Source organism: Grampus griseus (assembly GCF_964374135.1).
Source record: "Grampus griseus genome assembly, chromosome: 16".
Lineage (NCBI taxonomy): Eukaryota > Metazoa > Chordata > Mammalia > Artiodactyla > Delphinidae > Grampus > Grampus griseus.
In genome coordinates this window covers 64,224,610-64,239,802 of record NC_139010.1, presented here as the reverse complement: position 1 = coordinate 64,239,802, position 15,193 = coordinate 64,224,610, and the positions used below count along the sequence as shown (strand labels likewise).

The 15,193-nt window shown below is 41.9% G+C and overlaps 1 protein-coding gene across 4 annotated transcripts in view; it reads left to right on the top strand.

The window, feature by feature from the left end:
• SORCS1 (sortilin related VPS10 domain containing receptor 1) overlaps positions 1-15,193 on the top strand; it is a gene marked incomplete at both ends in the record, with an annotated part of 558,785 nt that overhangs the window by 509,330 nt on the left and 34,262 nt on the right. For all 4 annotated transcript variants that reach the window (XM_082674065.1, XM_082674064.1, XM_082674066.1 and 1 more), the window contains 2 exons: positions 8,230-8,353; positions 14,607-14,719. In XM_082674065.1, the coding sequence (XP_082530191.1) occupies positions 8,230-8,353; positions 14,607-14,719 (237 nt within the window). The remainder of the gene's footprint in view (positions 1-8,229; positions 8,354-14,606; positions 14,720-15,193) is intronic.

Here is a 15,193-nt window from a genome sequence, read left to right as displayed (position 1 = left end):
CTTAGCAGGAGCCTGAGCTTTCAGAGAAAACAAGCCGTCTTTCCCCAAAGTTCTAACAGAAGTCCCAGAACGGAGTAATGTCGGCCAGGCCTTGACCACGGTGCTGGGGACAGAAACAGAGCTGCTGAAGTCAGCCTCCCTAGATCCATCTAGACCAAGAGAAGGGAGGGAATGGCCCTCGAAAGGAAAAGAGGCCAGTGGACACCAGACAGGCAAGAGCCACAGATGTCTGTGCAACCCAGCTCCCCGCCGTGACCCCCTCACCCTGGATCAGACACAGCCCCTTCTTTAGCTCAGCTTTCTGTTTCCCCCAAATATTCCCTGTGATCCAAAGTGGGCAGCAGTTTCAACACCAGTAGAAACCTTAGACCTCATTTACTCTGTCCTTCATTTTACAGATGAGAAAGTGAGGACAGGTGAAGTGGCTTCCTCCAGTTTCATTCAGCTGCTTCACGCAGATCCAAGACCTTCTCGGGCCTGCCTGGGTTTTTCTTCCCCTCACACCAGGCTTCATGCTCTGTTTCAGTTTGGAATTCACTCCATTCTCAGAAATTAAAATTTGCTTGCAAATGTTAGTTAAAGGCAGTAGAACTCAGGCCCCGAAGCCTCCCTTCCCAGAGGGCCCTGGGACCAACTACTCTGGACTGGAAAGCGTCATCTCCTTCCAGCAGAGTTGCTTTCGCTTGTGACTTTGCTCTTCAAATGCAATGCATCTTATGTGAATACAAATCTTCTACTTCAGAGCTGAGTGTTGGCTTTAACTGGAGCCATACTTTTGCACAAGCCTAGGGAGGAAACCTCTCCTGACACCCGACCTGCTGCATGCCTGACAGTCAAAGGAATCTCTCACCTCTACTGCTGACATAAATCAACTGAAAAGAAACCCTTTTTTATTTCTTATGAAACCATGCATGTAAATTGGGCCCAATAGAAGAGAAATCTATTTATTTGCCTGAAAGCTAGTACTAGAAGCTGACAGTACTAAACAACTTCTTTTTTTTTTGTTTTTTCTTAAGCTTTTAGAAGAAAACCAAATTCTCAACAGATTATGTTCAGAAGGCTTCTTTTTTTCAATTTTTTAAACATCTTTATTGGAGTATAATTGCTTTTCATTGTTGTGATACTTGCTGCTGTATTTACAAAGTGAATCAGCTATACATATACATATATCCCCATATCCCCTCCCTCTCGCGTCTCCCTCCCACCCTCCCTATCCCACCCCTCTAGGTGGTCACAAAGCACCGAGCTGATCTCCCTGTGCTATGCAGCTGCTTCCCACTAGCTATTTTACATTTGATGATGTATATATGTCAATGTCACTCTCTCACTTCGTCTCCGCTTACCCTTCCCCCTCCCTGTGTCCTCAAATCCATTCTCTACGTCTGCGTCTTCATTCCTGTCCTGCCTCTAGGTTCTTCAGAACCACTTTGTTTTTTTTGTTTAGATTCCATGTATATGTGTTAGCATACGGTATTTGTTTTTCTCTTTCTGACTTACTTCACACTGTAGGACAGTCTCTAGGTCCATCCACCTCACTACAGATAACTCAATTTCGTTTCTTTTTATGGCTGAGTAATATTCCATTGTATATATGTGCCACTTCTTCTTTATCCATTCATCTGTTGATGGACACTTAGGTTGCGTCCATGTCCTGGATATTGTAAATAGAGCTGCAATGAACACTGTGGTACATGACTCTTTTCGAATTATGGTTTTCTCAGGGTATATGCCCAGTAGTGGGATTGCTGGGTCATATGGTAGTTCTATTTGTAGTTTTTTAAGGAACCTCCATACTGTTCTCCATAGTGGCTGTATCAATTTACATTCCCCCCAACAGTGCAAGAGGGTTCCCTTTTCTCCACACCCTCTTCAGCATTTATTGTTTCTAGATTTTTTGATGATGGCCATTCTGACCGGTGTGAGATGATATCTCATTGCAGTTTTGATTTGCATTTCTCTAATGATTAGTGATGTTGAGCATCCTTTCATGTGTTTGTTGGCAATCTGTATATCTTCTTTGGAGAAATGTCTATTTAGGTCTTCTGCCCATTCTTAGATTGTTTTTTTTTTTTGCGGTACACGGGCCTCTCACTGTTGTGGCCTCTCCCGTTGCGGAGCACAGGCTCCGGACGCGCAGGCTCAGCGGCCATGGCTCATGGGCCCAGCTGCTCCGTGGCATGTGGGATCCTCCTGGACCGGGGCACGAACCCGTGTCCCCTGCATTGGCAGGCGGACTCTCAACCACTGCGCCACCAGGGAAGCCCTGGGTTTGTTTTTTTGAGCTGCATGAGCTGCTTGTAAATTTTGGAGATTAATCCTTTGTCAGTTGCTTCATTTGCAAATATTTTCTCCCATTCTGAGAGCTGTCTTTTCATCTTGTTTATGGTTTCCTTTGCTGTGCAAAAGCTTTCAAATTTCATTAGGTCCCATTTGTTTATTTTTGTTTTTATTTCCATTTCTCTAGGAGGTGGGTCTAAAAGTATCTTGCTGTGATTTATGTCATAGAGCGTTCTGCCTATGTTTTCCTCTGAGAGTTTTATAGTGTCTGGCCTTACATTTAGGTCTTTAATCCATTTTGAGTTTATTTTTGTGTATGGTGTTAGGGAATGTTCTAATTTCATTCTTTAACATGTAGCTGTCCGGTTTTCCCAGCACCACTTATTTGAAGAGGCTGTCTTTTCTTCATTGTATATTCTTGCCTCCTTTATCAAAGATAAGGTGACCATATGTGTGTGCGTTTATCTTTGAGCTTTCTATCCTGTTCCATTGATCTATCTTTCTGTTTTTGTGCCAATACCATACTGTCTTGATTACTATACTGTAGTATAGTCTGAAGTCAGGGAGTCTGATTCCTCCAGCTTCATTTTTTAAAATTTTTTATTTATTTATTTTTATTTTTGTCTGTGTTGGGTCTTCATTTCTGTGCGAGGGCTTTCTCTAGTTGCGGCAAGCGGGGCCACTCTTCATCATGGTGTGCGGACCTCTCACTATCGTGGCCTCTCTTGTTGTGGAGCATAGGCTCCAGACGCACAGGCTCAGTAGTTGTGGCTCACGGGCCTAGTTGATCCGCGGCATGTGGGATCTTCCCAGGCCAGGGTTCGCACCCGTGTCCCCTGCATTGGCAGGCAGATTCTCAACCACTGCACCACTAGGGAAGACCCTCCAGCTTCATTTTTCTTTCTCAAGATTGCTTTGATTATTCGGGCTCTTTTGTGTTTCCATACAAATTGTGAAATTTTTTGCTCTAGTTCTGTGAAAAATGCCATTGGCAGTTTGATAGGGATTGCATTGAACCTATAGATTGCTTTGGGAAGTATAGTCATTTTCACAATGTTGATTCTTCCAATCCAAGAACATGGTACATCTCTCCGTCTGTTCTGTCATCTGTAATTTCTTTCATCAGTGTCTTATAGTTTTCTGCATACAGGTCTTCGTCTCCTTAGGTAGGTTTATTCCTAGGTATTTTATTCTTTTTGTTGCAGTGGTAAATGGGAGTGTTTCCTTAATTTGTCTTTCAGATTTCTCATCATTAGTGTACAGGAATGCAAGAGATTTCTGTGCATTCATTTTGTATCCTGCTACTTTACCAAATTCATTGATTAGCTCTAGTAGTTTTCTGGTAGCATCTTTAGGATTCTCTATGTATAGTACCATGTCATCTGCAAACAGTGACAGTTTTATGTCTTCTTTTCTGATTTGGATTCCTTTTATTTATTTTTCTTCTCTGATTGCTGTTGAATGATAGTGGTGAGAGTGGGCAGCCTTGTCTTGTTCCTCGTCTTAGTGGAAATGGTTTCAGCTTTTCACCATTGAGAATGATGTTGGCTGTGGGTTTGTAATATATGGCCTCTATTATGTTGAGATAAGTTCCCTCTATGCTTACTTTCTGGAGAGTTTTTATCATAAATTGGTGATGAATTTTGTCAAAAGCTTTTTCTGCATCTGTTGAGATTATCATATGGTTTTTATCCTTCAATTTGTTAATATAGGGTATCATATTGATTGATTTCCATATATCAAAGATTCCTTGCATTCCTGAGATAAACCCCACTTGATCATGGTGTATGATCCTTTTAATGTGCTCTTGGATTCTGTTTGCTAGTATTTTGTTGAGGATTTTTACATCTACGTTCATCAGTGATATTGGCCTCTATTTTTCTTTCTTTGTAACATCTTTGTTTGGTTTTGGCATCAGGGTGATGGTGGCCTTGTACAATGAGTTTGGGAGTGTTCCTCCCTCTACTATATTTTGGAAGATTTTGAGAAGGATAGGTGTTAGCTCTTCTCTAAATGTTAGATAGAATTCACCTGTTAAGCCATCTGGTCCCTGGCTTTTGTTTTTTGGGCGATTTTTAATCACAGTTTCAATTTCAGTGCTGTGATTGGTCTGTTTATATTTTCTATTTCTTCCTGGTTCAGTCTCAGAAGATTATACTTTTCTAAGAATTTGTCCATTTCTTCCAGGTTGTCCATTTTATTGGCATATAGTTGCCTGTAGTAATCTCTCATGATCCTTCGTATTTCTGCAGTGTCAGTTGTTACTTCTCCTTTTTCATTTCTAATTCTATTGACTTGAGTCTTGTCCCTTTTTTTCTTGATGAGTCTGGCTAATGGTTTATTGATTTTGTTTATCTTCTCAAAGAACCAGCTTTTAGTTTAATTGATCCTTGCTATCATTTCCTTCATTTCTTTTTCATTTATTTCTGATCTGATATTTATGACTTCTTTCCTTCTGCTAACTTTGGGGTATTTTTGTTCTCCTTTCTCTAATTGCTTTAGGTGTAAGGTTAGGTTGTTTATTAGAAATGTTTCTTGTTTCTTGAGGTAGGATTGTACTGCTACAAACTTCCCTCTTAGAACTGCTTTTGCTGCATGCCATAGGTTTTGGGTCGTCGTGTTTTCATTGTCATTTGTTTCTAGGTATTTTTTGATTTCCTCTTTGATTTCTTCAGTGATCTCTTGGTTATTTAGTAGTTTATTGTTTAGCCTACATGTGTTTGTATTTTTTACAGATATATTCCTGTAATTGATATCTAGTCTCATAATGTTGTGGTCGGAAAAGATACTTGATGCAATTTTAGTTTTCTTAATTTATCAAGACTTGATTTGTGACCCGAGATATGATATATCCTGGAGAATTTTCCATGAGCATTTGAGAAGAAAGTGTATTCTGTTGTTTTTGGATGGAATGTCCTATAAATATCAATTAAGTCCATCTTGTTTAATGTATGATTTAAAGCTTGTGTTTCCTTATTTATTTTCATTTGGATGATCTGTCCATTGGTGAAAGTGGGGTGTTAAAGTCCCCTACTATTATTGTGTTACTCAATTTCCCCTTTTATGGCTCTTAGCATTTGCCTTATATACTGAGGTGCTCATGTTGCGTGCATAAATATTTACAATTGTTATATCTTCTTCTTGGATTGATCCCTTGATCATTATGTAGTGTCCTTCTTTGTCTCTTGTAATAGTCTTTATTTTAAAGTCTATTTTGTCTGATATGAGAATTGCTACTCCAGCTTTCTTTTGATTTCCATTTACATGGAATATCTTTTTCCATCCCCTCACTTTCAGTCTGTATGTGTCCCTAGGTCTGAAGTGGGTCTGTTGTGGACAGCCTATATATGGGTTTTGTTTTTGTATCCATTCAGCCAGTCTGTGTCTTTTGGTTGGAGCATTTAAACCATTTACATGTTAGGTAATTATCGATATGTATGTTCCTATTATCATTTTCTTAATTGTTTTGGGTTTGTTATTATAGGTTTTTTCCTTCTCTTGTGTTTCCTTCCCAGAGAAGTTCCTTTAGCATTTGTTGTAAAGCTGGTTTGTTGGTGCTGAATTCTCTTAGCTTTTGCTTGTCTGTAAAGGTTTTAATTTCTCTCTCGAATCTGAATGACATCCTTACTGGGTAGAGTAATGTTGTTTGTAGGTTTTTACCTTTCATCACTTTAAATATGTCCTGCCACTCCCTTCTGGCTTGCAGAGTTTCTGCTGAAAGGTCAGCTGTTAACCTTATGGTGATTCCCTTGTATGTTTTATGTTGCTCTTCCCTTGCTGCTTTCAGTATTTTTTCTTTGTATTTAATTTTTGATAGTTTGATTAATATGTGTCTTGGCGTGTTTCTCCTTGGATTTATTCTATATAGGACTCTCTGTACTTCTGGAGTTGATCGACTATTTTCTTTCCCATATTAGGGACGTTTTCGACTATAATCTCTTCAAATACTTTCTCATACCCTTTTTTTCCTCTTCTTCTTCTGGAACCCCTATAATTCGAATGTTGGTGCATTTAGTGTTGTCCCAGAGGTCTCTGAGACTGTCCTCAATCTTTTCATTCTTTTTCTTTATTCTGCTCCGCAGTAGTTATTTCCACGATTTTATCCTCCAGGTCACTTATCTGTTCTGCCTCAGTTATTCTGCTATTGATTCCTTCTAGACAATTTTTAATTTCATTTATTGTGTTATTCATCATTGTTTGTTTGCTCTTTAGTTCTTCTTGGTCCTTGTTAAACGTTTCTTTTATTTTCTCCATTCTTTTCCAAGATTTTGGATCATGTTTACTATCATTACTCTGACTTCTTTTTCAGGTAGACTGCCTATTTCCTCTTCATTTGTTTGTTCTAGTGGGTTTTTACTTTGCTCCTTTATCTGCTGCGTTTTTCTGTTTATTCATTTTGCGTAACTTACTGTGTTTGGGGTCTCCTTTTCTCAGGCTTCAGGTTCATATTTCCCGTTGTTTTTGGTGTCTGCCCCCAGTGGCTAAGCTTGGTTCAGTGGGTTGTGTAGGCTTCCTGGTGGAGGGGACTGGTGCCTGTGTTCTGGTGGATGAGGCTGGATCTTGTCTTTCTGGTGGGCAGGACTACATCTGGTGGTGTGTTTTGCGGTGTCTGTGAACTTAGTATGATTTTAGACAGCCTCTCTGCTAATGGATGGGGTTGTGTTCCTGTCTAGCTAGTTGTTTAGTATGGGATGTCCAGCACTGGAGCTTGCTGGTCATTGAGTGGAGCTGGGTCTTAGCAGTGAGACAGAGATCTCTTGGAGAGCTCTCACCAACTGATGTTACGTGGAGCCAGGAGGTCTCTGGTGGTCCAGTGTCCTGAGCTCGGCTCTCCCACCTCCGAGGCTCAGGCCTGACACCCGGCCAGAACCCCAAGACCCTGTCAGCCACATGGCTCAGATTTCTAAGGGTTTTCCTTTCCTCAGACAGAAGTTTCCAACTTCTTTCAGCCATATACATGGCCCCTTGAGTCACTGCTTTTTCACTGCCTCTGAAGGTGGTGGGTAAGTTCACTCCAATCTTCCATGCATAGCTTGTATGTTAAGAACTTTCAGACTTTGAGCATGTGTTTTCCCCCTTGCCTGGGTTCTGAAACTGCCTGTAGTTGGGTTGCATTGGATATAGAGCCCAGACTCAAGTAGAATTTTTATGCTGGGCTTTAGTCTACCCTCTGCTACACAGGGAGTTAAATGAATTTTGATTTGTAAATTAATTAAGGAAAGACAGGAATGAAATGTTTGTGGGGAGTTAGTCGAGGGAGGTCAGTAGGCTAATAATCTTTTTCCTCTAGGACCCCGGTATCTAATTGCATTACAGGCACTGCTCCAAGTCTTTCTTTTTCTTTTTTGAGTCCGCAAACCACTGTCCAATTAGTACATGTTTCCATAGCAGCTCCTTCCAGGAAACTGCTGATACGGCTTCTCAGAGGAAGCCGAGCCGCACAAGGCCACATCTGTCTAACTAGTGTAGTTTGGTGTCTGTAGTTGCTGTGTTCCACTGTAATTTTATATACATAGTACACCCTTTAGAGGAGCACTGGCACCTTGTAGACTTTCAGTGACTACTGCTTAAATCTGGATTAATATGAACCCCCTCTTTAATATTGCCTCAGATTAAGGGATTTGCTTGATACAAGTAGGTTATCAACAAAGAGAGATATGTCCCACCAGCAAGTAAGACCTATGGATCTCCCCAGCCCTGAATCAGGATGATAGCATAAAGGAGGTGTCAAATTCACAAAGAATGAGTAGAGTTTCTTGGCATCATGTCTCTAATAGTCCCTTTCTGGCCTGAACTTGAGGTGATGGGGAGGCATAGGTGGAGTTAGTCACATGGAATGCCCCAGAAAGAGCTTCCGCTGATTTAAAGAGCTTGTCAGTGGCTCAGAGCTGGTGCCTATCTCATCTGTAATTGAACAGCTGTCCCTTCACTCTGTGGCCTCATTTGTTTTAGCCCCTGATCACCTTGGAGGGAAGCATATCATTCAAGTTTACTTCTGAAGGGATGAACACCATCACAGTGCAAGTCTCAGCTGGGAATGCCATCCTGCAGGACACGAAGACCATCGCAGTGTACGGTGAGTGGTCTGTCTGCTGATCCATCACTGCCCTCATCCATCCCTCAGATGAGGTGCTTTGGTACCTTGGTGCCGGAAGCCATCCTCGCTATGAATCTTCCCATGGAACAGAGGGTAGTGGTTGAGAAAGAGCTGAGTCAAGGCTCATCTCCTCCTCTGGGGAAGATACGGTTCACCAGCAACATAGTGGTCACAAAACCGCAAGAGGGTTTATTGCTTTTTTTTTCAAACTGGCTTTGGTGCCCATAGAACGACTGTACGCCCACCTCCCTTAGGTAGAGAAGAGTGAGTTTATAAAACACTCTGCTAGTCTAAAAGTGAAGAAAGGGTCATAACAAGCACATGTGCATCATTGTAGACTAGATATTAGTTTGAACAAACAGCTGTACAGAACAATGTGGTAACCAATTGGGGAAATTGAATGTGGTCAAGGTGTTACATGGAGTGAAAATTTACTGAAATGGAAAAGGTGGAAACCTTGGTGGAAAACAGTTTATACAAATTGATCTCATTTTGCTAATTTTTTTCTGCATAGAAAGATAGTCAGATGGATCTGCACTAGGTGCTTTAGTAGATGGTAAAAATATGAACTTTTGTTGTTAATATGAAAGCGGTACTAATGCATCCCGGAAAATTAAAATTTAAAAAGCAGGAATTTAAAAGGAGATAGATGGGGAAATAAATGCTGTGCAGAGAGAGGGCAAGAGAGAGGCTCAGGGGAGGGAGGGAGGGAAGGTGAGACAGAGGTTGAGAGGGATGGAGAGACAGAGACAGAGACACACACTAGCTCGTGGTCCAAACAATATCAATTGTTCCAGTTCCAGAGTTAATTGATTCTGATGCAGGTTCTGTTTTTCGTTTCTCATCTTGCTAACTTGACCTTCAAATTCAGAAAGTAATTTGTAAGCAACTTTGAATGTGTCTGAGGACACTCTTCCTCTTGCATGGCTACCTGTTAGATTACGTAATGTTTCCTCCCTCTCCCCTTCCTGAAGAGACTTGATAAGCCCCAACAGTAAGTGAAAGTAAACCAGGGCTGTGGTTTTCCTACAAGGTCCCATCCGTGAGGCGACCTCTTAGCCAGGTGGCCCTAATGGAGGAGAGCTTTTGTTTCTCTTTCCTCTCCATCTCCTTTCTACGCTCTGGAAATGCATTTAATTCTCATAACAATCGTAGTGCAGGGTAGCCAATATTATTACTCTCATTTTTTTCAGAGAGGTAAATAACTTGCCCCAGCTAGTAAGGGGTGGAGCTGAGCTTCCAGCCCACCCCTTCTAGACCCAGGGCCCATGCTCCGAAATTACCCTACATGTTTGGCTCTCATGTCTTTTCCATCGGATGCTCTCTTTCGTCTCTCCCTCCTGGATTTCACCAGTGTCACTAATGGACACTGACCCATTAGTCCAACAGCTATCTCCTCATTCGAACCACAGACAGAACTTTAAATCTAGAAGGTCTTTGGACTTACCTAGTCCAATCCATTATTTCACAGTTAGGAAATTGTGGCCCCAAAATGGGAAACTACTGGCTTAAAGTCATTCTGCTATTCAGTAACAGATCTAATGATAATAATAATGATGATGATGGTAGTGGTAGAAATTAATGTTGATGGATCCTTTATCAGCATCTGTTCTAAGCATTTGATATATATGATCTGTTTTATTGAATCCTCTGAACAGACTTATGAGAAATATGCTATGATTACCCCTGTTATACAAGTGACAAAATATGGGGATAAATATAATCTGAATAATCTGGTAAGTATAACTCTGAATCTAGTTTCATGGAAACCTTCTATCCCTTGCTGTGCTTAGTTCTTCCTCTTCCTAAAATCCTTCTAAAGGCATCATCGAGAGTGGGTCATTCTCCATCATATGGGTTCTCTTCATTAAAAAGCATTTCTTAACTAAAAGTTTGAGCAGGGAGAGTGGTCTCTCCCTCCTCTAACCAAATTCCTGAGCCATCCAACATCCTTAATTCATCTTCAGTCAGGTGGGTTGTCCAGAGTTTCATATATATAACTAGAAAATTCTAAGGACAGGCATGACCTATTAAAGGAAAATTGCATCACAGGGTGTTAAACAGGCAAGATTGAATTCAACAGAAACAAATGGCAGGAATAGTTTTAAACTCTGGGATAAGCTAAAGGACTCTGCGGGGAGGGGATTATCAGTGTGGTTAAGCCACAGGTGTTTGCTAATTGGTGCTTAGGGAACTTAGGCTCCTACCCTCCCAGAGGCAGGGGTGCTATCTTTCCTTTCTTTATATATATATATATATATATATATATATATATCTTTATTGGAATATAATTACTTTACAATGTTGTGTTAGTTTCTGTAGTACAACAAAGTGAATCAGCTATATGTATACATAGATCCCCATATCCCCTCCCTCTTATGTGTCCCTCCCACCCTCCCTATCCCACCCCTCTAGGTGGTCACAAAGCATCGAGCTGATCTCCCTGTGCTACGCAGCAGCTTCCCACTGGCCATCCATTTTGTATTTGGTAGTGTATATAGATGTCAATGCTACTCTCTCACTTTGTCCCAGCTTCCCCTTCCCACCCTGTGTCCTCAAGTCCATTCTCTACATCTGCATCTTTATTCCTGCCCTGTAGGAATAAAGGTTCATTAGTACCGTATTTATAGATTCCACATATGTGCGGTAGCATCTGGTATTTGTTTTTCTCTTTCTGACTCTTCACTCGGTATGACAGACTCTAGGTCCATCCACCTCATTACAAATAACTGAATTTCATTCCTTTTTATGGCTGAGTAATATTCCACATCTTCTTTGTTGGTTCATCTGTCGATGGACATTTAGGTTTCTTCCACGTCCTGGCGATTGTAAATAGTGCTGCAATGAACATTGTGGTACATGTATCTTTTTTTTTTTTTGCGGTACGCGGGCCTGTCACTGTTGTGGCCTCTCCCGTTGCGGAGCACAGGCTCCGGACGCGCACGCTCAGCCTCCATGGCTCACAGGCCCAGCCGCTCCACAGCATGTGGGATCTTCCTGGACCGGGCAGGAACCCATGTCCCCTGCATTGGCAGACGGACTCTCAACCACTGCGCCACCAGGGAAGCCCCTATCTTTTAGAGTTATAGTTTTCTCAGGGTATATACCCAGTAGTGGGATTGCTGGCTTGTATGGTAGTTCTATTTTTAGTTTTTTAAGGAACCTCCTTACTGTTCTCCATAGTGGCTGTATTAATTTACATTCCCACCAACAGTGCAGGAGGGCTCCCTTTTCTCCATACCCTCTGCAGCATTTATTGTTTGTAGATTTTTTGATGGTGGTCATTCTGACCAGTGTGAGGTGATACCTCATTGTGGTTTTGATTTGCATTTCTCTGTTAATTAGTGATGTTGAGCATCTTTTCTTGTGTTTGTTGGCAATCTGTATGTCATTTCAGAGAGGGCTTCCAGGTCCTTGAGAAAGGCATTCCTGGATTGCAGAAGATTTACATCTCAAAGGTGCAGAGGAAGAATTTACAACTGCAAGTTTCTAAAGTAGATGCCCTAAGAAAAGGGAGGTCAGGGCCTGAATTCCTGAAGAAACCTGTCTAAAGTTTAAATAAGCTGAGGGGAAAGTTAAGACCATTATGGTCAGACTGAAGGAGGTATCATATTTGGGAAGTCGACAGAGGAAAGATTGTCTGCCCAAAGCCACACAAGAGACTGGAGACGAGAAAATTTAGTTTGCATGGTTTTCCTTAATTTGCTTCAGGGCTCAGGTTTGCCTTTCAATACAAAAAATAAAATGTAAATGTACAGACTTCATCTCTCAGCAGCTGCAAAAAATACATATATTACTGGTGTTTACCCTTTTCAGTCCTCCCATACGCATCCCCTATTTGTTGAATAAACTTAGGCATAACATTTCTCTGCACTGCTGTTTAGCATGCTAAGGGATTACAAAGGGAACTGCACCATTTTTCTCATTTGTGTCTTTTTATTAAGATAAATATCTTCTTTTGAGGTGAAGTCTCCACAGTTTGGTTAAGAGGCTTGGGGAAAGTGAAAATGACATACACATACATCTTCAAAGTGAAAAGTTAGGACTCAGTGGGTGATTCCTTGGGCTGCCATTTACCGTACTACTAATTAGTATGCATTTCATTCTTCTCCATCAGAACTGAAATGGGGATATTCACCTAGGTGGCCAGTGACTCATAAAATAGTCAAACTTTGAAAAATACATGTTTGGAGTAAGCTGACTGCCATAAGTACAGGCCTGATCATGTAAGAGTCTTCAGTGCCTGCGCCTAATAAATCTTTAGCAGTGTTAGGAAACGCACGAGTGGGTTTTTGTGTTTCCTGAACGTGTCATCGGCATTGCCGATGTTGCTAAACCCCTCGTGAAACACCATAACATGCCTAAAACAAGAAAGAAATGTTTGTTGAATAATAAAATGCATAAATTACAGAGAGCCTCCACTGATATTTATGCATTTATTTATTCAACAAACTTATTAATTAAATGACTCCTAGTCATTGAAGATCTAACATGAACTGGGCACTGTCCCAAAGGGCCAGGAACACAGTGCCCTCGTCCTCATTGAACTAATATTCTTTTGTGGGAGACAGACAGTAAAAAAACCAAATTATTTATTTATTTATATTTTTATTGGAGTAGAGTTGATTTACAGTGTTGTGTTAGTTTCAGGTGTACAGCAAAGTGAATCAATTTTATATATATATATATATATATATATCTCCACTCTTTTTTAGATTCTTTTCCCATATCGGTCATTACAGAATATTGAGTAAAGTTCCCTGTGCCAGACAGTAGGTCCTTATTAATTATCTGTTGTATATATAGTAGTTTGTGTAGGTCAATCCCAATCTCCCAATTTGTCCCTCCCCCACTTACCCCCCAAAACAAAATAATTTTAAAGGCAAGAAGAATAAAGAAGACAAATAGGGTCATATGGTGAAAGGTGTTAGAGCTGGTGAAAGGGAGGATACCTGAGATTGCTGGGGGGAGGGGTTTCTCCCAGGAGAGACTGAAGGCTGAAAAGGAGTCGAGAAGGCTGTCATCTGGGACTTGGAGGTGTGCTAACATGGGAAGGAACACGGCATATTGAGGAACACAGGGAAGGACGGGGTCGTGGAGTGCAGGGCAGCCTAAGGGACATAAGACAGGAGGGAAGGTTGGCAGTGGATTGTGTGAGACTATGAAGGCCATGATATGAATCGGAATCTTATTCAAAATGCAATGTGGAGCCTCCAGCAGATTTCAGGGGAGCGATGTGATCTGAGTATACCCTGTGCTAAGACCCCCCAGGGCTGTGCTCTGAAACTCATCATCATGCTAGGGCCAAGGCCATGCCAGCCAGCCAGTGACTGAGTGCGGCAGGAATACTAGGGCAAACCCACTCCTGGGACGTGGGGCTCCTCTGGCTGACCTTGGCTCGTGGACTTCCCATCAGCCTCGCTGAACCTTCCTCCCGCTCTTGCACTAAGTGTTATGTATGCATCACGGTCTGGCGGTGCTTCAAGCTCCTCTGACTTGTCCCCATATTCTCTTACAGACAAGAGAATTCTTTTATTTCTGCACAAAATCCTTGCTTTTATAATTCCATCTACTTCCTGGATGCCCAAGGTTAACTCAGGGGCTACTGTGCCAACTAACAAAACCCTTGAATTAAAGACCTGAAAATTCCTTTAAATGAAACTTCCATACAAACAGAATTTAGCAGTAGAATGACTACAATGATGACTATAATTATATAATCATATAATAATTATTATGATGTAATGATAATGAAGGTATGTGCCCAACACAGTTGTACCAGAAGAAAGAAAATCAAAATATGGTGGGGGAGATTATTCAGTCAGTAAATGCTTGAACTAGAGCTTGAATGTTGTGTGCATAGAAGGTGAGAAGGATGGGGCATTCTAGGCAAGGGGCAGCGTGTGCAAAAAGGCCCAGAGACATAAACCTGCGATGCTGTCAGGGCACTTCAGGTGTGCACAATTAGTGTCCAGGAGTGCAGGGGCTAGAACTGGGAACAAATGCACAAGGCTGTGGAGCTAAGCATGGGCCACAGACCAGGGCTCTGGTCTGGAAGAGGAGCTGAGAGGTAAGAGGGATGGGATATTGAACTTGCCTTGTAGTAAGGTCTCTCTGTTGAGTATGAAGGAAAAGGACCCTCCATTAGGGCTTTGCATAAAATATGAAGTACCACAGACTTCTTGAGAGACCTATCTGACTTACAGTAATCCCCCTACTGTTGTACTTCCAGAGGAATTCCGATCTCTTCGCCTGTCCTTTTCTCCAAACCTGGACGACTACAACCCGGACATCCCTGAGTGGAGGAGAGACATCAGCCGAGTCATCAAAAAGTCCCTGGTGGAGGTGAGTGCAAACAACACCTCTGGCCCAGACCCTTTCCCTCTCTGTCTTTACCGAGCTTCATGGAGAGGGGACCCTTGCTCAAATAAATGGCAGGAAAGAGCCGGAGGCCAGGGGAAGTGGGTATCATCTGTCTGATACCTGCAAAGCTGAGCCCCATGTGTGCAGACACGTCACAGGTGCTATGGGGGGAAATTAAATTGAGTAATCAGGGGGTCCTTACCCCTTGTGAAACGCTTGTTCTGCTTAGAGACGACGACCCTGGAAATATGTGACAGTCACGTGGCAGAGTTCATGATTAGCCATTGGCACATGTAAAAACAGCTCCCGTGCACCGTACTGGCACAGCACGGATACAGCTGGTAAGAGCAGCCTGGGTTCCAGCTTCACGAATGTCCAGCACAACAGCACAGTGAACCCTCAGCACAGGAGGGTAGCCATCTTACTGTGTCCCAGTTCTTTTAATGGCATTTCTCT